The sequence below is a fragment of the Bubalus bubalis genome, chromosome 2 (genome assembly GCF_019923935.1).
Source record: "Bubalus bubalis isolate 160015118507 breed Murrah chromosome 2, NDDB_SH_1, whole genome shotgun sequence".
Taxonomy (NCBI): domain Eukaryota; kingdom Metazoa; phylum Chordata; class Mammalia; order Artiodactyla; family Bovidae; genus Bubalus; species Bubalus bubalis.
In genome coordinates, this window is record NC_059158.1 from 185,489,210 (window position 1) to 185,511,611 (window position 22,402).

At 50.6% G+C, this 22,402-nt stretch overlaps 1 protein-coding gene across 5 annotated transcripts in view; it reads left to right on the plus strand.

Moving 5' to 3' along the window:
• UBR4 (ubiquitin protein ligase E3 component n-recognin 4) overlaps window positions 1–22,402 on the plus strand; it is a 137,823-nt gene that overhangs the window by 48,929 nt on the left and 66,492 nt on the right. For 2 of the 5 annotated variants that reach the window (XM_025278842.3, XM_025278845.3), the window contains exons 31-57: window positions 228–328; window positions 575–773; window positions 1,151–1,339; window positions 1,760–1,823; window positions 3,523–3,714; window positions 4,258–4,328; window positions 4,415–4,562; window positions 5,000–5,227; window positions 5,878–6,048; window positions 7,687–7,869; window positions 8,716–8,874; window positions 9,209–9,361; window positions 9,801–10,028; window positions 10,623–10,780; window positions 11,702–11,873; window positions 12,130–12,331; window positions 13,483–13,646; window positions 14,079–14,295; window positions 15,126–15,342; window positions 16,104–16,136; window positions 17,246–17,309; window positions 17,734–17,868; window positions 18,849–19,023; window positions 19,730–19,813; window positions 19,905–20,045; window positions 20,827–20,948; window positions 21,610–21,721. In XM_025278842.3, the coding sequence (XP_025134627.3) occupies window positions 228–328; window positions 575–773; window positions 1,151–1,339; window positions 1,760–1,823; window positions 3,523–3,714; window positions 4,258–4,328; window positions 4,415–4,562; window positions 5,000–5,227; window positions 5,878–6,048; window positions 7,687–7,869; window positions 8,716–8,874; window positions 9,209–9,361; window positions 9,801–10,028; window positions 10,623–10,780; window positions 11,702–11,873; window positions 12,130–12,331; window positions 13,483–13,646; window positions 14,079–14,295; window positions 15,126–15,342; window positions 16,104–16,136; window positions 17,246–17,309; window positions 17,734–17,868; window positions 18,849–19,023; window positions 19,730–19,813; window positions 19,905–20,045; window positions 20,827–20,948; window positions 21,610–21,721 (4,082 nt within the window). The remainder of the gene's footprint in view (window positions 1–227; window positions 329–574; window positions 774–1,150; window positions 1,340–1,759; window positions 1,824–3,522; window positions 3,715–4,257; window positions 4,329–4,414; window positions 4,563–4,999; window positions 5,228–5,877; window positions 6,049–7,686; window positions 7,870–8,715; window positions 8,875–9,208; window positions 9,362–9,800; window positions 10,029–10,622; window positions 10,781–11,701; window positions 11,874–12,129; window positions 12,332–13,482; window positions 13,647–14,078; window positions 14,296–15,125; window positions 15,343–16,103; window positions 16,137–17,245; window positions 17,310–17,733; window positions 17,869–18,848; window positions 19,024–19,729; window positions 19,814–19,904; window positions 20,046–20,826; window positions 20,949–21,609; window positions 21,722–22,402) is intronic. The other 3 variants (XM_025278844.3, XM_025278843.3, XM_025278846.3) reach the window with 3 other exon arrangements.

A 22,402-nucleotide genomic window follows, 5' to 3' on the forward strand; every position in this document is an offset into this window, starting at 1 on the left:
TCCCAGGAAATACAAAAGCTTGCTTTGATGTTTGTACTTCCGGGAGGACTGGTTAACTGCTGGCACCTTGAAGTTATTGGTGAAGGGGGTTGTTTTTGATTCACTGGCATTGTTGACTCACAGGTGATCAGTTCTAGAGGGGATGAGATTGTGAGGAAATAGAAAAGTTCGCTTTTTATGTGACACTTAACATGATTCTTTCATTTTTTTCCCCTCCTGCCTTTCAGTGGAGAACTCGTGCAGATCATGATGGCAACAGCCAATGAGAACCTCTCTGCTAAATTCTGTAACCGAGTTTTGAAATTCTTCACCAAACTCTTCCAGCTGAGTGAGTGACAGCTTTTAATAATCTTCTTAGGGGAACTTTGTTGTCCAGCTAATGACTGTGCCTATCTTCTGCATGAGTGTAACTACAGCAGAAGAATGCTAACAAGTGGAGAGAATTCCTCAGAGAAAGTTTGGAAGGAAGTCGAAGGCTTGCTTGGAGCCTTTCCCCTTTCCCTGGCTCATGGTCTGGGCCTATTCCCTCCACCCCCCCCCCTTCACTGACCGTCGCCTCTCGCTCTGTCCCCAGCTGAGAAGAGCCCTAACCCGAGCCTCCTGCATCTCTGCGGCTCCCTGGCCCAGCTGGCTTGCGTGGAGCCTGCGCGTCTCCAGGCATGGCTCACCCGCATGACTGCATCGCCCCCCAAAGATTCCGATCAGCTGGACGTGATCCAAGAGAACAGGCAGCTGCTGCAGTTGCTGACCACCTACATTGTTCGGGAAAACAGGTAGAGCACCTGTGTTCATATCACGCGTTCCGACAGCCCCAGCAACAGGGCAAGAGCGTTTGCAGCTGTGTTTCCTTCAGCCTCAGTCCTGAAGCATTTGCAGCGATCCCGTAGCTCCCTCTCAACAGACTTAAGGAATCTAGCATATCTCCTTGATGTTTCCCCTGAAAAAACTTTTGCAGTGGCTCCGTCTGTCAGTTGTAACACGTGTGGTTGTTTTATGGTCTAGTGGTCCAAGTGCACAGCTTGGCTTAGTGTGTATGGTCCTGCATTTAATGTTTAATTTTAAAGGCCTCTTAGAAATTCTAAATTCTTACAAATTTAATACTGCTGATTCTTACTGAATATTTACCAGTGTGATGTTTCTTGTCTACCAGTCAAGTTGGGGAAGGTGTGTGTGCTGTGCTTTTGGGCACCTTGATCCCCATGGCAACAGAGATGCTGGCCAACGGCGATGGGACCGGTTTCCCTGAACTCATGGTTGTCATGGCTACCCTGGCTGGTGCAGGCCAAGGCGCTGGCCATCTTCAGCTTCATAATGCTGCTGTGGACTGGCTGAGTAGATGGTAAGAGGATGAAATGGGAGGATCGCATCTGTAGTTTACACCATTGCTCTTAAGGCGGATAATTAATTGCAGGCTATTTTTTTGTAGCTCAGAGTAAGTTTAAAAGAAACTTGAAGCTCTATCTTTTTATTGGGGATTATTCACTGTAGATTCAATCAGTTCAAGTTCAGTTTGGATTTAATCTCTACTCTTTTATTAGTAGGGTTTCTTGTTCATTATTCCTAGGACAAGTCTTGGGAAAGTGTACCAACTATCTCTGATAGGAACAGAACCCCCTGATCGCTGATGACTCACATGATTTCCAAAGAATGCCTTTAGTTCACTTTGTCTACAAATTGATGCAGGAGACATGGAAATGCTTCCCTTCTTTGGTTCCTTAGATGATTTTGTGTCCCATCCCCCCCCTTTTTTATTTGGCAGCAAGAAGTATCTGTCACAGAAGAATGTGGTTGAAAAACTGAATGCCAATGTAATGCATGGAAAGGTAAGGAGAGGGAGGGGTGACAGCGGCCAGGGAGCGCTGGCTCCTGTCTGTGTGGCCGGTTGGAGGGGCGCCCGTCCTGTTGGTCTCTGCCCCGGCGCCTGCAGACGGGAAGGCCTGGGCTCTCAAGACCTCGGAGTGTGCCATCGCAGGTGCGTGCCCGCAGGCCTCTTCCTGGGGCAAGGAGTGATCTGGAGGAAGTGTTCTGCTAAACAGACATCCAGCAGAATCCTTCTGAAAACAGTGAATTACTGCTGTGTTTAGATATTGGTATTCTCTGGGAAATTGTCCGCTGCTCCTGCATTGGGATTGTGTGCTCTGAGTGTCAGACACGGGTTACCGTTTACCTCCTCAGCGCCAGTCCAGATGCTAGAATCGTTTACGTTATCTGGAGGTTCAGGCCACTGTGCTGAGAAAAAGGGTGGCAACTGGCAGAAATCTTGCATTTGAACATTTTCTGCCTCTACCCAACCTGCGAGCCTGTCACTGTGGCTAATTTAAATGTTTTTCACTAATGGTTAAAAAAATGATTATGGCAGGGAAAAAAGCCAATGAGAGGTTACTCATACTTTAATATAATCTTTTTATCTTTTTTCTTGAGGTATAATTGACATAGATATTAGTTTCAGGTTTGTATATATTGCAAAATGATCACAGTCTAGTTAATATCCATCACCATACGTAGTTAAATTTTTTTTCTTGTAATGAGGACTTTTAAGACCTACTCTCTTGGCGACTTTCAGATGTGCATACATTAGTATTAACTCTGGTCACCATGCTTGACATTTCATCTCCATGGCTTACTTATTTTATAACTGGAAGTTTGTATCTTTTGACTCACATCACCCACTTCACTGAATCACCCTCCTACCCCCTGCCTCTGGTACCACCACTCTGTTCTCTGTATCAATCTAGTTTTTTCTTGAGTGATTTTTCTGTCTATCTCAACTTTATTTTCCTGGTTTACATTGTACTTCATTTTCTAAGATTTTTTAAAAAATACATATTTATTTATTTAGCTGTGCTGGGTCCTTGTTGCTGCTTGGGCTTTCTCTAGTTACTGCAAGCAGGGACTGCTCTCTAGTATCGTTGGCCTCTCTTGTTGTGGAACCTGGGCCCCAGGGCTCGAGGGCTTCAGTAACTGCAGCTCCCAGGCTCTAGAGCACAGGCTCAGTAGTTGTGGCCCATGGGCTTTATTGCCCCGTGGCTTGTGGGATCTTCCTGGATCAGGGATCAAACCCATGTCTGCTGTGTTGGCAGGTGGATTCTTTACCACTGAACCACCAGGGAAGCCCTATTTTATGATTTTTTACAGAGTTGTCTTTGTGCTTAAGGGATGAATCATACTGATTCAGTACAGTTTAATTTTTAAAGTTTTTAAATTTTTTGGTCACCCCATGCAGCACATGGACTCTTAGTTCCCTGACCAGAGGTCAGACCTGCGTCCCTTGCATTGGACGTGCTGAATCGTAGACCGCTGGCCCCCCAGGGAAGTCCCAGTGCAGTTTATTGACCAGCCACTTGCTGTCGTAGTGCGAAGAGCTAAGGAAATAGATAATTAAAACGTGTTATTTTTCTTCTCTGCTTTTTGTGCTGTTCCTTTGATCTTGAGCTTTATCGGGAAAAGCATGAGAAAACACAATTTGCATGATAATGGAATATGGAGAACTGACCTTTCATGGTGTGGTGGTCTTCTTTATAGCATGTGATGGTCCTAGAGTGCACCTGCCATATTATGTCTTACTTGGCTGATGTCACCAATGCCCTGAGCCAGAGTAACGGGCAAGGCCCGAGTCACCTGTCCGTGGATGGGGAAGAGCGGGCGATCGAGGTGGACTCTGACTGGGTGGAGGAGCTGGCAGTGGAAGAGGAAGACTCCCAGGCCGAGGACTCAGTAAGTGAGGTCACCACCGCAGTCATGGCTGACCACCACTGGCAGAGCTCACGTTAACAGGCCTTTGGCCTTCTTTTTTAGCCCCTGTGAGCTTCAGGACTTTCCCCAGTCCTTGTTGCTTATTCATAGCTTTCATGATTAATGCCAGGCTGATTCTCCAGGCCTGCAGAACAAGTGGTAGGACTCTACCTCCTAGAGGAAGGACCCTTAAATAAGCCTGGGCCTTCTCCCATCTAGAGGCACGTGTCCTGCAGTTCCAACTGGCCGTTGCATCCAAAATGGAGTTTCAGAGACGAGTTTTTCAGGGGGATGGTGTGAGCTGCGTTGTAGAGAAAGCCTAAGGTTTATTTTTTTTCTTAGCCACAAAATCTTAAGGTCTAATTGGAAATTACATCACATTTATAGCCTGCAAGCTCTCTCCAACTGGAATAGGTTTCTACTCGTCATTTATGAAGTCAGCGGTTTATTTTCCATAGAGTGTTTTTGTGGGTGCCTGTGTGGAAGGATGTATTTCTGATTAAAAAAAATTTATTATCTTTGAAGGATGAAGATTCCCTTTGCAATAAACTCTGCACTTTTACCATCACTCAGAAAGAATTCATGAACCAGCATTGGTAAGAGGAGTTTTTCCTTTCTGGCGGGGCTTCCAGGCCGTTGGTGTTGGGGACTTCCGGACTCACTGCCTGGCTCCTCTTTCCAGGTACCACTGCCACACTTGCAAAATGGTCGATGGCGTGGGCGTGTGCACAGTGTGTGCCAAGGTGTGCCACAAGGACCATGAGATTTCCTATGCCAAATACGGATCCTTCTTCTGTGACTGTGGAGCCAAAGAAGATGGCAGCTGTTTGGTGAGAGATTAGAACATTCTTTTGGCTCTAAAGGGTGACTTGTTAGGGATACAGATGTGTAAGCCAAACTGGGAACTTCCCACGTCACCCTCATGGTGTCCTGGGTCAAGGACCAAGTTCTGATTCTGTCAATGATCAGTTGCATAGTCATGGCCTAAACACTTCACTTAGAACAGTGGAACTTGCAGTATCCTTAGAGATCTTGCAGTTTTTTCGAAGACCTTACCCCTACCCCAATTTTAAGACCTGTCGTTATGAGTGGGTAAAGTGTTAGCTATTAGGTGAATACCACAAAAATTAGAATTCAGGCTTTTGGATATTCTTTAAACGGTTAGCCAGTCTCCGCTTTGAGTCACATTTTTCCTCTGAGATCTTAGGCAGTATTTCATCTGTGCTTGTGACAAGAAATTGGGGGCCTCTGACATTTCTGTCCCTAGGCTTTGGTGAAGCGAACTCCCAGCAGTGGCATGGGCTCCACCATGAAGGAGTCAGCATTTCAGACCGAACCCAGGGTTTCAGAGAGTCTCGTGCGCCACACCAGCACCTCCCCGGCGGACAAGGCCAAGGTCACCATCAGCGACGGAAAGGTTGCTGACGAAGAGAAGCCCAAGAAGAGCAGCCTGTGCCGCACTGTGGAGGGCTGCCGGGAGGAGCTGCAGAACCAGGTGGGCCCTGGTGGAGGAGCTGCAGAACCGGGTGGGCCCTGGTGGAGGAGCCGCAGAGCTGGGTGGGCTCCGGCGGCGCACAGCATGGGGGCAGAGCGTGGAGCCTGGCGCGGCGCCCTCCTTCCCGCCACACCAGTGGTGGTTTTGTCCTCCAAGGTTGCTGATGTCCAGCACGTGAATAGCAGGCGTGTGTGTGGTCCACCACTGCTTCATAGGGAGTGTGTGGCCGAGGAGTGTTTGGAGGGTTTGTGTGATGGTGGGTTTTAGTTGTGTGATGCCCCGGGGCAGCCTTTCTTGGTGCAGGCCCCTCATCTGCAGCACAGGGCACAGAAAGCGGCGGGTGGTCGTTGGGTGGTGGTCGTCTCAGCCTCCCGAGGGGTGCGTGCCTGGACGCGCTCTAGACGTCTCACTGTGCGCGGTGGGTGTGTGGAAGCAGTGCTTACCAGCAGGGGGCCCCTGGTTTAGTGACCCAGTCGCATGCTGACTGGAACCAAATCCAGCGCTCAGACAGAGTGAAGTGAGGGCTGGAACACACACTTGAAGTGAGGAAGCCGGGTCCTGGGTTCTGTAGGTTGTTACTGGCAAGATGATGACGAGTGTGATCCGTTCTTTTTCTTTTTTTTTCACTTGTGTATTTGGATTTTTCTCAGGCCAATTTCTCCTTCGCTCCTCTCGTGTTAGAAATGCTCAGTTTCCTCATGGATGCCATTCAGACCAACTTCCAGCAGGCGTCCGCAGTGGGGAGTAGCAGCCGGGCCCAGCAGGCCCTCCGGGAGCTGCACACGGTGGACAAGGTGGTCGAGATGACAGACCAGCTGATGGTGAGTGGTCAGCGTCGGGGCCAGGGGCACGCGGGAGCCAGCACATCCCCTGGGAAGCCAGAGGGCGCTCGATGCTCTGAGATGCAGCCTTAGAAAGTCACCTGTGGGCGCTCAGAGCCTAGACTGTAAGAACCCGTGACATCCAATGTGAAAAACACAGGTGAGGTATGTCTTCTAACGGAGGGAATCGGAGGTCACTTGGACTAACAGCGAATAAGTCTCCTTTTCAGTTCACGTAAATCTGTGAACCCCTGTGGGTGAGGAGTGACGTTTGGGGGCAACTTTAATAGCTAGGAAGGCCTTCTGTATGGAAAATAGAAGAGCTCCTTGTTGTGTCTTCTCCCTCGAGGTTGACATTGCATGCAGAAGTAATGCTGTCCTCTTGGGCTTGGAGCCTGTTAGGTGTCTTCCTTTAGTTCTTGCTGTGACGTGGGCGCTGAGTTCTAAGTCGTTGTCCACCGTACGCCTGCTGCCCAGCACTGACTGTAGGACTCCTGGGGTGGTCTGCTCGGCCTCTCGAGCAGCTGTGTAAAATCAAACAGTAGGACTTCTCTGGTGGGCCGGTGGGGGGGAACCCGCCTGCCAAGGCAGTGAACGTGGCTTTGATCCCTGGTCTGGGAACTGCCATGCCCCATGTGGGAGCAACTAAGCCCGTGTGCTGCGATTACCGAAGCCTGCAAGCCTAGAGCCCGTGGTCCAGAGCAGGAGAAGCCCTGGGGTGAGAAGCCCAAGCACTGCAGCGGGAAGTAGCCCCTGTTCACAACTGGGGAAAGCCTGTGTGTGGCAGAGAAGATCCAGGGCAGCCAGCGTTAAAGGAGAAAGGAAACTCGCGCACTTCTGGAAGGATAGTGTAACAATGAGCGAGGCGCACGGACGGGCCTCACAGGGTGGCTGCTGCTGGGGGAGACATGGGCGCGTGGTAGCACACACACAGACAGACACACAGACGTTCTGACGTTTTATTGAAAATCGGTCACCGTTGGGAATTCCCTAGGTTCCAGTCAATCGGACTCTGTGCTTCCACCGCAGGGGGCCTGCGTTTAATCCCTGGTCAGGGAGCTAAGATCCTGCAATGGCCAACCTCCCTCCCCTAAAAATCAGTCACAGTTTTAGAGCAGTGGTTTTAGACTTGCAGATATTAAAGATGAAGCTAGAAAGATATTGGGATGTGTTGGTGATCCATAAGGTTGCAGACTTTTAATTTTATTGGGGTAAATCAATGAAAAAAAAACACTATCATCATTATCATTTTATTTTTTAAAGGGCATTTTGGAATTCCGTGGTGGTCCAGTGGTTAGGATTCAGTGCTCTCACTGTTGAGGGCCTGGGTTCGATCCCCGGTTGGGGAACCGAGATCCCACAAACCGTGTGGCTTGGCCTAAAAAGAAAGAGGTGCTTTTTAACACATAAAAAAAACCCAGCACTTAGGTTAATTTAGTTCTGTGCAGCGCTTACTGCATTGTTCTTATTGCACTGACGGTAATTGTGATGGATTCACTCTCCATGGATCAGAAATCGGAAACCGTTGCTCTTGAGTGAGTAAATTGCACAGTATTTCAGTCATACGAATAGTGTGTGTATGAATCCACTTGGTCTATTTTGCCTTATTACTGCCTACTCTGCGTCCGTCTTTGCCAGGTTCCCACATTAGGCTCCCAGGAAGGTGCCTTTGAGAACGTTCGGATGAATTACAGCGGAGACCAGGGTCAGACCATTCGCCAGCTGATTAGCGCCCACGTGCTCAGGAGGGTGGCCATGTGTGTGCTCTCCTCCCCGCACGGGCGCCGCCAGCACTTGGCTGTCAGCCACGAGAAAGGCAAGGTGGGTCCCCCAGCCCCCTCCCTCTCGTTGAGATCGTGCTTGTCTTAGGTGCCGAGCAGAACACATAGGGGGCAACACTCGGATGGCCCGCCAGGAAGACGTCTGTTTCTCTGAATTCTAGCAAAGCTTCAGGGACAATCTCAACAAGCTTTTCTACTGGAACCCTGAGTTACTTTATTAGACTCAGAACCAGTATGACTGGAACAGAGACTAAGAAGTCAATTCCCACTCTGTGAGTCAAACCCCTAGGCCAAGGTAAGGACTGGAGGTTTCGTAGGACAGTGTGGCTTGCAGTCTTTCTCAGGTTAGCCACGCTGGAGGACGCAGTGGAGAGAGGAGAGTCTTCCTAGGAGGGCTCGCTGGTCCTTACTTAGTTCTTCCCTGTGCTCCCAGCCCTCCTGAAGACCCAAGGAAGTTTATGGAATTTTATAGAACAGGAGAAGTTAGAGGAGAGTGTCTTAAGCTGTTCTGTTTTCTGGCGTCTTCATTTGTTTTATCTTTACATTAAGTGAAAAAGAAACTAGAGATAAAAGTAGCTCTAACAGACTTTCAAAAACATTTTTATAGAAAAACGAGAAGGGACAGTAGTATACGGGACCATTGAGTGTTTTATGGACAGACTGTGTGGAGTTGGCTTCTTTGGTCACCTCTAGAAAGAAGAAATGAAAGGCTTGCCATTCTTTAAGCCAGAGAAAATAGAGGCTGATACTGGTCTTGGGTTTTTGAAGAGACTTGCTCACAAAAACAGCCTCCAGATCAGTAGCTCTAGTGAAGGAGCTTTTGTTACTGCTGGTATTCTCTGAGAGGAAGAGGGTTGAGAATAAATTGGTAATTATTCCCTGGCAGATCACTGTCCTCCAGCTCTCAGCTCTCCTGAAGCAAGCAGATTCCAGCAAAAGGAAGCTGACTCTGACCCGCCTGGCTTCTGCCCCAGTGCCCTTCACTGTGCTGAGCCTCACAGGGAATCCTTGCAAAGAGGACTACCTGGCCGTTTGTGGGCTGAAGGTAATCCTGATCCAGTTTGGTTCTGTTGAGCTATAGGTCACTGTGACCTTTTCTCCTGTTCTTAGCTCCACTTTCTCTTACTCATTGTTGAGATTGGAACTTAAAAGCCATTGGGAACACGAAAGAAGTCTCTGAATTTCTTCCACGTCATCCAGATTTCTCTTCTATTGGAAATAAGCTTTGTGTGTTGACAGCTGAACGTGTTACTCGACAGTCTGAGTACTGTCTGGAGGCGGGGAATGCCGGGGAAGAAAAGGCAGTGTTAAACTCTGAAATGAGTTAGCCTACTTTCCAGATCGCCTTTTAACCATTCTGTTCCTCCACCCATGTCCAGGACTGCCACGTGCTGACCTTCAGTAGCTCAGGCTCTGTTTCGGATCACTTGGTTTTGCACCCCCAGTTGGCCACAGGGAACTTCATCATCAAAGCCGTGTGGTTACCTGGTTCACAGACCGAGTTAGCGATCGTCACTGCAGACTTTGTCAAGGTATAGGTACAGCTCTTTGATCGTCTGGTCTTACAGTGGTTTTGCTTTTAAATTCAGAGGTCTCCATTACGTGTGCTAGCTTCTTTTAGACATTAAAAATAAAAAATCCTAACGTTTCGTTACTTTCTGTCCTGTTGCTGAGCAGGAGCTATGCGTGTATAGGTAATAGAGAATTGATTCTGGTTCAGTCTCTGCTGTACTCAGTGCACTGCTCTTAATTGCTGTTCTTGGTATAGAGTTTGTTTATGTGTCTCCTGTGCTCATTCCTTAAGAGAGAGTGGAGAGGGACCTTGTTTGTGCGCTCAGCACCTAGCACTGACGGGCGTGTGCTGAGTGGAGGAGCGCCCTCCCTCACCCCTGCCGCTCCCTGCACGCACCGGGAGCGTGTGGGCCTGGGGCTGAGGTCGACCTCCCTCATCTGACCTCTCTTCTCTCGCAGGTTTATGACCTGTCGGTGGATGCCTTGAGTCCAGCCTTCTACTTTCTCCTGCCTAGCTCAAAGATAAGAGACGTTACCTTCCTCTTCAACGAGGAGGGGAAGAACATCATTGTTATAATGTCCTCGGCGGGGTACATCTATACGCAGCTCATGGAGGAGGCCAGCAGTGCGCAGCAGGGGCCCTTCTATGTCACCAACGTGCTGGAAGTCAACCACGAGGACCTGAAGGTTAGAGCGTGCGGCGCCCCTTCCTCCCGGGCCAGGGCTCATCAGCCTAGCGGCTCTTTTAGTGTCTCTCCTTTAACTTTTACGTGACAGCAAAACTCTAGTTCTTAAGGGTTAAACTTGACGTTCCTTTATTCTCATAGTGTTTTTAAGATTTACCACGGGGGTCTCACGCTTAGAGAATGAGAGCCCTTAATCACGGTCTAGAGTGAATGACCAGGGGCATCCTGGTGGTCCAGTGGTTGAGAATCCACCTGCCTGTGCAGGGGGCATGGGTTTGATCCCCGTCTGGAAAGATTCACACGCCGTGGGGCAGCCAAGCCCACGAGCCGCAATACTGAGCCTGCCGCTGCAGCTACTGAAGCCCGAGTGTCCAGAGCCTGTGGTCTGCAGCGAGACCTCACACTGCAGCTAGAGAGCAGCCCATGTTCGCAGTTAGAGGAAGCCTGCATGTATCATTGAGGACCCAGCGCAGCTGGAAATCAAGAAAAGCACCTGAATACATTAAAAACAAACAAAATGAATGGCCCGCCATGGTGAGTGCCAGGGCCCAGGCGGCCCGAGGACTTAACGCGAGTGTTGTGTGTGTTGTGACAGGACAGTAACAGCCAGGTGGCAGGCGGCGGGGTGTCCGTCTACTACTCGCACGTGTTGCAGATGCTGTTCTTCAGCTACTGCCAAGGCAGGTCGTTTGCGGCCACCATCAGCAGGACGACTCTGGAGGTGTTGCAGCTCTTCTCCATCAACATCAAAAGGTGGGGCTCGGCACTTACCCTTGAACTTCCACAGCGCCCGTGTTCAACAGGGGAGCTCCGTGCCCTCCCGGGGCCTCTCCCCTCCCTGCCTGGGTCTCTACACTGGGCAGCATCCGGCGTCGCTGGGTTGGCCAGTCTGCATGGTTGGTCCCCCCAGGCTGTTGGAGGTAGTTTGTGGGGACCACTGTCACTCAGAAGGAAAAGCTGTAGTCAAGGTAGCAAATGTGATTTTAATTTGATGAGAGAGTTTTCAGAAGGGAATGTCAGTTTCTTTCTCCTAGACATTCCTGCTGCCCTTGACGTTTCCCTCCTGGTTGGGGTGGGGGTGGGGACTGATCAGTAAACAGAACACGCCGGCAGCACACGGGGCGTGCTGGGAGTCTGGGGAAGCGGGGGCTGCCATCAGCCTGCCAGAAGATAGGGGTATGTGAGGTAGAGGGTGTTTTATTTAAGGAGGAGGCAGAAAAGGTTTAAGGTTTCTTCCCCTTTTTTTCTTTTCTGCCACCGAAAAGCCATTACAGCACTCTCTCTCCACCCTCTATTTTGTGCATCAGCCGGTTTGGGGTGAAATAAAATGGATGCCATTCATTCATAGCTTGATATGCTTGGAAACTCTTAGAAGGACAATGGGTTGTCAGCCTTTGGCACCTCCGTGGGCCTGTGCAGTTGTTAGCCTTAGGCACACAGGGCCACCGATCCCCTCAGGCAGGGGAGAGCCTGAACCAGGACTCCCGCGGGGGCGCGCGTTGTGTGTGCGACTGCATGTGGCTCAGACTAAAACTGGGGCTCCTGGGTAATTTGAGCCCTCGGGTGGGTATGTTTCTCTGAGAGTCCAGTAGGTAGTGAGGATGTCCTTCGGGTCAACAAAAGAGCTGTTAGACGGTGAGTGACACCCTAACTGGCCACTTCTGTCGTCTGCAGTTCCAACGGTGGTAGTAAGACGTCTCCTGCTCTGTGTCAGTGGTCTGAGGTGATGAACCACCCTGGCCTGGTGTGTTGTGTCCAGCAGACTACAGGCGTGCCCCTGGTGGTGATGGTGAAACCAGACACTTTTCTCATCCAGGAGATTAAGACTCTTCCTGCCAAAGCAAAGGTGAGTGCCACGTTCCCCCATCGCTTGAGTAGACCGTGACCCTGCCCTATTTTTGTATTTGTATGTCCTGTCCCTTTCCCAGCTCTCCTGATGGAGGCCTACAGAAGAATCTGCTCCTGGACGCCTTTTCTTTGCCGGCCTTTTGCACTCCCCCCGTTGACCGTGAAACCAGTGGCTTCTCTGCCTTGTCTGTGTAGGTCTTGGGAACTTAGTTCCGTAGGTGTGGGAACTAACACGGCCTGTCCCCTCCTCCTAGATCCAAGACATGGTGGCCATCAGGCACACGGCCTGCAACGAGCAGCAGCGGACGACGATGATCCTGCTGTGTGAGGACGGCAGCCTGCGCATCTACATGGCCAACGTGGAGAACACCTCCTACTGGCTGCAGCCCTCCCTGCAGCCCAGCAGCGTCATCAGCATCATGAAGCCCGTGCGCAAGCGCAAGACAGCCACCATCAGTAAGGCCCCGCCGCCGAGGCGTGCCTGGGGAGGGGACTCGGGGTAGATGGTCATGGTACCCGTGAGCAGCGGGGCTGGGCCTTCTTCAGTGCTAAGGGTCTGCACTTCCAGGGCAGGGGGCGTGAGTTCAGGCTCTGGTCGGCTAAGATCGCAGATGCCTTGTGGCATGACAGAAGAAAGAAACGGGGACTGCCTTGCTTGTGTGGCTTATAAAGGTAGAGCTGGTGCTGGCTAGCTCCCCAGAAGCAGCGTCGAGGCTCCTGCAGCCACCCCCTTTCTGTGCAGGGCAAGCATTTGTTGGCGCTCCTCTGCAGACAGTAGTTCCTAGGTGCCCAGGAAAAAGGATGCTCTCTTGCATCTGGTTTCAGATAGTTTTCTCTGGGTTTAGGGAAAGTGGCTTACCTGATGCAGCGGGCAGGACGGAACTGGCGGAGGAGTAGATCATTCAGTTGGTTCATTCTCACCAAGTAGTGTAGAAGCCAGGTCTTCCCTGGTGGCTCAGCTTAAGAATCCACCTGCAATGCAGGAGACATCAGTTCGATCCCTGGATTGAGAAGATCCCCTGGAAGGGAGGGCATGGCAACCCACTCCAGTACTCTTGCCAGAAAAATCCCATGGACAGAGCCTGGCGGGCTAGAGTCCATGGGGTCGCAGAGTGAAGAGACTGAGCACGCATGCATGCCGTGCAGAAGCCATCATAGGTGTCCGAGCTGGGAGTCTTGCTCCTGAGTGGTGAAGCAGGACTCTTGCAGGAGTGAACGCTTGAATTTAGGTCTGAGCGAAAAGATCATTACAGCGTTCTTCCCACTCCCTGGAGTCTGTTCTAGAGCCTGTGTTTTAGAAAATTGTGCAGCTCATCCTTTATAAAGAAATAGTTTCTCTTGTTTATTTTAGATAAGCCAGCTCTGAGAGAGCCTGTTGTGAGTGAGTGTTCTGGATCCTGACCCCAGATCTCTTTGCCCTGCAGGGTCATGTTGTGGTTGGGGGTGGTGACTGTTGGGCAGCTGACCACATGTAGGCATCATAGTGATGCCAACTGTGTGATCCCGAGTTGGCCTGAGGTTGGGACGCACGTGTGTGAGCTCGGGCAGAGTTGGTGGGGCCGCATTAATGATGATGCTCTCTGGCCCCCCGGCACTGCCCTCCACAGCAACCCGCACCTCCAGCCAGGTGACCTTCCCCATTGACTTCTTTGAGCACAACCAGCAGCTGACCGACGTGGAGTTTGGTGGGAATGACCTCCTGCAGGTATACAACGCACAGCAGATAAAGCACCGGCTGAATTCCACTGGCATGTATGTGGCCAACACCAAGGTGAGGGCCGGCTGCACAGCCCTGGGTGCAGTCCCTGGGAGGCAGGGCTCGAGAGCAGTGTGGTTTAAGGAACACATCTCCTGTCAGGGTGCGAGACTCACAGTCACTAACCCTTGACTCTAGTCTAACGGTCCCAGAATAAACAGATACTCTCAGCTCCATGCAGAAGGGGTCCTGCTCCCATGTTACCAGCAGGGTTACCGTACACAGGGCTCAGGAGGCAGTTAATGCCGGGGAGAAAAGGAGCCTGAAATGGAAGGGTCTCCTCCCTGCCTGTGTTTCCCGTCCTTGGAAGCCAGGCGTCATTGCCAAGGAACTAGAGGATAAAGGTGTTGTGCAGGGTCGCACGTGTGTCACTGTCTTAGGGAGGCCGGGAAGTTGGCCCTTCAGAGCTTGTGTTCATTTTGCCATGTGCGCCTCTCCCCGCTCCAGCCCGGTGGCTTCACCATTGAGATCAGTAACAACAACAGCACCATGGTGATGACAGGCATGCGCATCCAGATTGGCACCCAGGCAATTGAGCGGGCCCCGTCGTACATTGAGATCTTCGGCAGAACCATGCAGCTTAACCTCAGTCGCTCACGCTGGTTCGACTTCCCCTTCACCAGAGAAGAAGCCCTGCAGGCGGATAAGAAGCTGAACCTCTTCAGTGAGTCCCCAGCTCCTGGCACAGATTGTATCCGTCTCGCGATTAATTCTGACCGAGGGGCCACTTCTCTGTGGCTCTCCAGGATTCTGGGGTCCCCCCGCTCTACCGATAGCTCTGTGATCTTTGCCATCAGGAAGCGTTGAGCTTCATTTGAGATATAAAGGAGGCAAGGGATATACTTGAGAACGGGAGGGGTAGAGACGGGGCAGCTGCTTCAGGGCTCCCTTCTGTAGGCTTGGGTGACCTTGCCGATGGGGCTGCCTGCCTGTCTAGGCAGAAAGGCGGCGAGACTAACGCCTGACATCACAAAGCGCTCTGAAGGTGCAGTTGAGGGCCTCAGGGCACACGTCACCGAGAGGTGTTTAGCAGTGCCCTTAAAAGCTCAGAGTAGACATCCCTGGGCCTTCCATGAGGTTGACAACTTTCCCTACCATTTACTGGCCGGCCACCTGTCTGATACTCTTTCTTCCAGAAACAGTTGCTGTTAGTAGGAATGAGGATGATCTGTGCTTTGAACAAAAGGAGTGTTCCCTGGGGGTGGAGTTGGGAGACACGGTATTCTGATAGCACCAGAGGATCCCTGCACTGGTATTTGGGGTCTCTTCTTCGGAGAGACTTCACAGACTTTTGGTTCATGGAACTGTGTCTACATGTATTCAGCATCTGTACCAGGTGAAAGTGCTGCTGAAGTCTCAGGAGATAAAGTTCCTCTCTGACTGTGACCTGGATGTGGCTCAGCACGTGGTCCACACCAGTCTGGTCTGCTCTGGAGGGGGTGGTGTCGCCCATCAGAGAGCGTGCTTCCTAACAGCTTCTCGTGCCTGTTGTAGTTGGGGCCTCGGTGGATCCAGCAGGCGTCACCATGATCGATGCCGTGAAAATTTATGGCAAGACTAAGGAGCAGTTTGGCTGGCCTGATGAGCCTCCGGAAGAATTCCCTGCTGCCTCCGTCAGCAACATCTGTCCTTCGAACCTGACCCAGAGCAACGGCACTGGAGACAGCGACTCGGCGGCCCCAGCCGTCACGGGTGGCACCGTTCTGGAGAGGTACCGCGCTGGCGGGGCAGCCCTTTGTTCTTGCTGGCTCCGCTCTCCCGGCGGAACCTGAGTCTTGAGAGACCCAGCCCCTCCTAAGTGTCCCAGGCCTGGCCTGTGATTTTCAGGATTTCACACCGCCCCTGCACGCAGGGTCTCCTGATGAGCAGACTGGGCTTGGTGGTGTGCTCAGAGCCGGCTGACTCCCAGGGCTCTGCCCAGGGGCTGCTGTCCCTTCCTTTCTCTTACTGCTCAGGTGCCCTTGGGAGCAGTCAGAGGCTGCTGACCAGACTACGCTTGAGCCAGAATTAGAGATTAGGATCCAGTCTTGCTGAAATTATAGGGAACATCTTCCCTTTCATTCCGATCCCATCCTCTTTCCATCTCTCTCTGCAGCAGGTACTCCTGTGGTAAGAGCACTGCTGCCCGGAGGCTGCCCCGGGCTTCTTGGAGCAGAGTCCACAGCCCCCTGCGGCGCCCCCCAGCGGCCTTCTTAAGCACTGCGCTTGGCTTCTTTGTGCTGGGGAGCTGCTGGTTTGCCGCGGTAGATGCGGTGATGCAGAATGTAAGATGTTCAGTGCTTACATTGAAGGTGTAAGAGTAGCCTGGCTTGGAATCACTGCCTCCCACCAGCAGCCTCCCCGCCCCTCCTTTTCTCTGTCTCCCCACGCCCTTCCCACTCTATTCTTATATTGTTTGCTTAGGATGTGTTTCCAGGTTTCTCTGAGCTTCACATTTTTTTCCTTTTTTTTTTCTTTTGCTTCTCCCCCAAGTTCTGAAACTGAGTCCCTAACCAAGCTGGACCGGTTAGTATGCCCTCTTTCATTTCTTTGCACGAGCGAGTGTGTGTTAGAGAGCCGTGTAACTGATGACGTGGCTTTGCGTTGATTCCGCTTCTGTGGACGAGTCCTGCTGCTGCTTTCTGTCCCCATCGTTGCATGGCTGCAGAGCTGTCCCGCGTCCCCGTGGAGAATGCGGGGGGTTGGACGTGCGCGCCTGGTGTCGGCCGCCCCGCCTTCCCCCACCGCCCTCTGCAGGGGTGAGGAGGGCGTGGGGCGCGAGTCAGTGGAGAAGGTCTGTCATCGGAACAGCCAGGGAGCTTGTTCTGTCCTCCTAGGTCTTATGCCCCAGGTCCCTCCCTACTGCTGCCCTCTGCCCCTTGACCTTTTTCTCACCAGCTGCCTCCTCCACACTTTGCCCTGTCTGTCCAGAGCCTCAGCCCTCACAACGTTGGTCTTGACTGTGCTGCCTTAAACGCACACGAGGGGGCCCTGGGGAGTGTTTCCCTTGGTACCCTTCAGTGGTTGGGTTTCTCATCCTTCCCTTAGAGAAAATTGCCCAGTTTCCTAAAGGGGCTTCATCGTACCCTTTGAATGTTCGTGATTGGCATGAACCTAAAAATCCAGTTGGTTCTCTTCCCCATACTGGGCGACTCCTGGGAAGTGCTTTTGTGCATTTTCTTGGAGGTGTAAGTCAAGTGTAACCATAGCTCTCCCAGTGTAGGAAGATGGCTTGAACCTTTCCCTTTGTGTATCCCCTTTGCCCACTGATCTCGGGGCACCTGAGCTTCGGGGCCTGTCACATCGAGACTGTTAAGCCTGTCTCCGTGATCCCTGCCACAGGCAGCAGAAGGAAGCGCCCTTATCCTCTTTGAGGAAGGAAAGCCCTGTCTTTGAGTCACGGATTATGAGCGTGGCCTCAGGTTGATCTGCAAGCAGGAGCCAGGTTCCTTCCGGCCTGTGACACAGGGAGCCACACGTGTGGTGCCTGTGGCAGGTCTTACCGTGCTTTGATTTCGTGTTTGGCATTCACTAGCTGTCCCTCAAGGCCTCGGGACTGTAGTCTGCGCAGGCTAAAGCACCAGGCGGAGGGAAGGGGGGCGCTTGTACTCAAGCCAGCTTTTCTGTCTCCCCAGGCTTGTTGTGAGTTCTTTAGAAGCCCTGGAAAGCTGCTTTGCTGTTGGCCCAATCATTGAGAAGGCAAGTCACTTTTTAAGCACATGGAAGCTTTCTGAAGAGGCAGGAGGTCAGTGGAGTGGTCAGAGGCCCCAAAGCCTTTCAGCTCAAGTACATTTATAGCATGATCTTGATTTGCAAAGGTGATCCAGAGGAGTCTTCAGCTTAAGGCTTTATGTCCTACTTCCAGGGGACCCATGGAGAGAGTGTTCTGTAAAACAGGACGAGTGCTAATTAAAGAGCACTGTTGCAGGAGTCCTGATCTTGGTCTCGACTGCTGGTGATGTCGTGGGAGGGTTGTAATCTCTGGAGTTCTTTGTTTTGTTCCCTGTGGCCCATGGAGCCCATGCTAGTCCTGGTAGCCGGGAAGGGGGAGGGCAGAGTGTGGGCAGCTCATCCTGCATGGACGGTGTGGGGTCAGTGGCAACCCTGCTGTCTTCTGCGTCAGGAGAGAAACAAGAACGCAGCTCAGGAGCTGGCCACGCTGCTGCTGTCCCTGCCCGCCCCTGCCAGCGTCCAGCAGCAGTCCAAGAGCCTTCTGGCGAGCCTGCACACCAGCCGCTCGGCCTACCACAGCCACAAGGTAATCAGGGCATCTTCTGTCGAGGTGGACGTGGTGGCACTGGCGGGAGAGCAAGTAAGTTGGCCTTTTGGACGCAGCAAGGGTGGCGCGGAGTCAGGCGGGGAGAGGAGAGCATTGAGGTCAGACCCACATAGCCTCTAGTTTCTCCTGAGAAATGAGTACCACTGAGAATGAGGACAGGCCTCTAACAGGCCCCTGGTTCGCGTTCTTTTTTTTTTTTTTCCTGTTAGATTAGTAGAATCGACAAGATCTAAGGAAGGGAGAGGGGGACATTTGAGTCAGGCTTCTCACTGGAGGACGGGGGAGGGGTGTCTCAGGTCAGGACTGCTGGCGTCGTCCCTCCTGCGGTCCCGTGCGGGCCTCAGGGAGGAGGGCTTACTTGTTTGGGAAGAATTTAGTGGTGAGTTGGTGAAAGAGACTCGGGGAAGTCTGGGGAGAGGGACTCTCACCTATTAAAGTAAGTAGCAATGGAAGACAGTAAGTTTGGCCAGTTTCTATGAATAGAAAAGAGTGTTAGCATTTCAGATCCATGAGGAGGGAGCCACCGGCCTGAATGCCTTGGTTAGCTTTTCTGCCTCCAATGCAGAGAATTGACAAATGTGAGTTTAACTTGCTGAACCTCTCAAGGAAAGGCAGTTTTGGAAATAGTTTTGGTATGAATCTGCAGAGAAATGACTTTGTAGGAAAGAAATCTGGGATGTTGCCATTCTGGAGAATTGGCTGGTTCTGGTTTTCCAGTCAGACTTTGATACTGATTTCATGGCTTTCAAATATTTTTAAGTGGTTTTAACATTTTATGTTTAAGAAATAGAACTGTGTTGGGCTGCCCTGAAGGTTTCTTTCAGGTAGTCGGTGGTAATTAACCTGTTTCCTTGAGAGGAAGTCGCCAGCCTGACAATCTGCAGTTCCTGTCTCCTCTGGGCTTTAGTACCCAGGCCTTCTTTGCCTTTGGCTCATCCTCTGTGATTCTTTGGTTGTAGGATCAGGCCTTGCTGAGCAAAGCTGTGCAGTGTCTCAACACATCGAGCAAAGAAGGCAAGGATCTGGACCCTGAGGTCTTCCAGAGGCTGGTGGTCACGGCGCGCTCCATTGCCATCATGCGCCCTAACAACCTGGTGCACTTTACGGAGTCAAAGCTGCCCCAGATGGAAACAGGTGAACTTGGCCTGTGTGGCCGCGGTCCTGAAGCCTGCCTACTCATCTTCTTTACTCTCTCACCTTCTCGTAGTTCTCTCTGGCCTCTGATGGACTTCGTGCTCTGAGATAGGGATCTCACTGGCTCGTCTTTATAGCTTGTAGGGCTTCTGACATTAGAGTTATACCATTTTAATAAATAGATACTCTTTCCAGTGCTTACCCCTTGGGTTACTCTTGAGTTTACTTAGTGTTCTGGACATCGGATGTAATCGGGCTCTGAAGTTACTGTCTCTTTAAAATCTTCAGGGGAAGGTTAAGCTTGTGCCCTGGTTGCTTTAAAGTAAGAGAATCAGTCATATCTTCTGCTTTGGCGCTGTTCTTTTGCCAGTATTTTGTTAACATGAGTAGCAGCCTGCCTCAGCGCTTGATGCTGTTTCCTCCTCTCCTCGTGCTGGCTGGGTACCGCACCTGCTTGGCTTTCATCAAATAGAGCTTATCGACGCCTTTAGGGTTCTGTCATTCACGTGCTCCCATAGGTTGTCATCGTCCTGTTCTTCCTCTAATACTATAATCTAGGAATCTTTTTAGAAAATCTTAGATGTTCCCCTAGGTTTTAGAAGTCGAACAGTTGGACCTCAGATCTCTGACTCTGCTGTAAGATCCTGAATGCTCCCCCTGCTACTTAATTCTAACATCACTGTTTTCTGTGATATTCCTTTCCCAGACTGTTTTTTTCCTAGATGTGCCTGCTGGAATCTAGGGATAGTTGGCATATTGATTGGGGCCCCACTTGAAACTCCCTCCCCAGGCAAGCTTCCTTGACCTGAGTTAACCTTAAAACAAATTAAATTCCATCTTCAATTTACCGTCGTTAATCATTTTTTTTTTCTCCTGCTTAGAAGGAGCAGATGAGGGGCGAGAACCTCAGAAGCAGTTGGAGGGAGACTCCTGTAGTTTCATCACGCAGCTGGTGAACCACTTCTGGAAACTCCACGCCTCCAAACCCAAGAATGCCTTCTTGGCGCCTGCCTGCCTGCCAGGTATCATGTTAAAAGGGACATTTGATAGTGAAACCTGATGTAAGTTCTTTCTTTGAACAGATTGTACTCTTCACCTTGAGCCTTCATCATCCATCTCTTCCAGACTGAATATTTAGGAAATACAAGTCTGTGAGATCAGTGTTCCTGATGGAGGAATTTAGCAGTGTAGCAGAGGAATGGAACTTTCTTGATCTCTCCATGTCGGGTTGCATACTTCACATAAAGACGTGTGTGTGTGTGTGTGTGCGTGCGTGCGTGCATGCCTCCTTAGTGGTGTTTATGATTGTTTTAAAAAATCTTGGAAAGCTTGATTCAAAGCCAGTTAAAAAGGTAAAAGTTAAACATCATCCTAGAGAATTACTGTATTTCTAAGCCATTGCTGCCTTTAGTGTCTAAGTCTTCACACTATCCCAGGGTTAGGTGGAAGGGCCAGCTCTGAATAGCTGGAAAAGTAGAAGGGCCCCTGCTGCTCACTTGTGTTTGGGTGTTGCTTGGGCAGTAAACCTCAAACGCGTGTTCAGGACGTCTTATCACCTGAGGTCTGGGGATCATTGGGAACATTTGGACTCGGCTCACCTCTTCACACTTGTCTGCTTTGTGTTTTGATATCTATAGAGAGTAGATCTATTTATTTCTGTGATGCAGGGTATCTGGAAAAGCTTTTGGGGCAATTGGAGAGACTTAGGAGACTGTTAATGGAACAGATCATAAATAATGCTGACGGCCTGCATTCTGTGTGTGTGTGTTTCGTTTGTTTCTCCCTGTATGTGCTCTCCTTTAGGCCTGACTCACATTGAAGCTACCGTCAATGCTCTGGTGGACATTATCCACGGCTACTGTACCTGTGAGCTGGACTGCATTAACACAGCATCCAGGATCTACATGCAGATGCTCTTGTGTCCCGTACGTATCCTTACCACCCCTGATAATCGTAACTAACCAGCCTAATGTCTGGAAAAAAATTTTTTTATAAGTTTGCTATCTAATGAAATGAAATAGACTTAAGGGAAGGCAGTGGGAATTAAGAATTTTGAAGATCAGTAATACCTGTAACATCTTACTCATTCCATGGAAAGAAAGGTTGGAAAAGGGAATGGACTAGGTCTTGCTCATCCAGTTGCTGAGGAATATACTGATGGTTGTTTCGCAGTTCGTGCTAAGTGAGTCCTGATTAAATGGCCGCCTGGATGAGCAGCATCAGGGTCTGCTTGCAGCGGCTCGAGCGCAGAAGCCAGTGTTGAAAGGACTGGTTTTAGCACAGAGTTACGGTGAGCCTGGTCCCCTGAGGAAAAGGCAAACCTCGTGCGTGCAGAGCCGAGGGACTTCAGGGACAAGTGACCTGCCAGTCTCTTACCAGGAGCTAAGAGCAGGACGCAGTGTACAGGTCTTCTCTATGCCATGTCGGGGAGTGGACTTGGCTGCTGACCTGATGCAGCAGGTTGCAGGTGAGAGTAGGCAGATTTTCCACATGCGTGTAAGCAATGGTCCAAGAATGCAAAGTGTTTTATAGACAGTGTCATAAATAACATTAAAACCTAAGAATGATGGTTTTTTTCAACCTCAGGACCCTGCTGTGAGCTTCTCTTGTAAACAAGCTCTAATTCGCGTCCTCAGACCAAGGAACAAAAGGAGACATGTGACATTGCCCTCCTCCCCTCGAAGCAACACTCCAATGGGTAATGTGAGGTCTGAGTTTGGGCTCGTGTGAGCGTGGTGGGTGGGGGAGAAGGCAGACACAGCTTTAGGACATGCTGCTTGTGTGACCGAGGTCCTGGAGACTTCTGTTTCCGTGTCCATGGGCTCACTCTGCCTTATGCCTTGAAGGATTAAAGGTGGCGTGTAAAAAGCTTACGGCAAGTAGAATGAGAGAAAGGAAAGTTGAAGCCGAGGGAAGATAAAGGTGCAATAGTAAAATCAAGCCGAGGACGTAAAATCTACACCACGGAGTCCTGTGTGGTAGTTGATGAAGTGCTTGTATTTGGCAGAAAGCTTCTAAAAAGCCATAGCAAAAACGAAATGAGAACAGTTCAAAAATCATAGTGACTAAAAAAACCCCGCATTTTTCAGGAACTGAAAAATTTCCTGGTATGAATGCTCTTATGTTAAGGGTCCATTTTGTCGCCTAATGGGTAGTATGCTCAATGAAAGTTTTGCCTCCAGTAAGATTGAAGGTAAATTTCACAAGAAAGTTCCCTCTTCATACACTTGCATACAAGTCAAGGACATACATTTAACATTTTAGTAAAAGCAGTTCTAAAAATTGTCCAAATCGTAGCCTTAGTATCTTGTGTAACTCTGGTTACTTGGTTTAGCTCAGGAGTAAAACTCCAGCGAGAGTCACATAGGCAGTTTAAGGT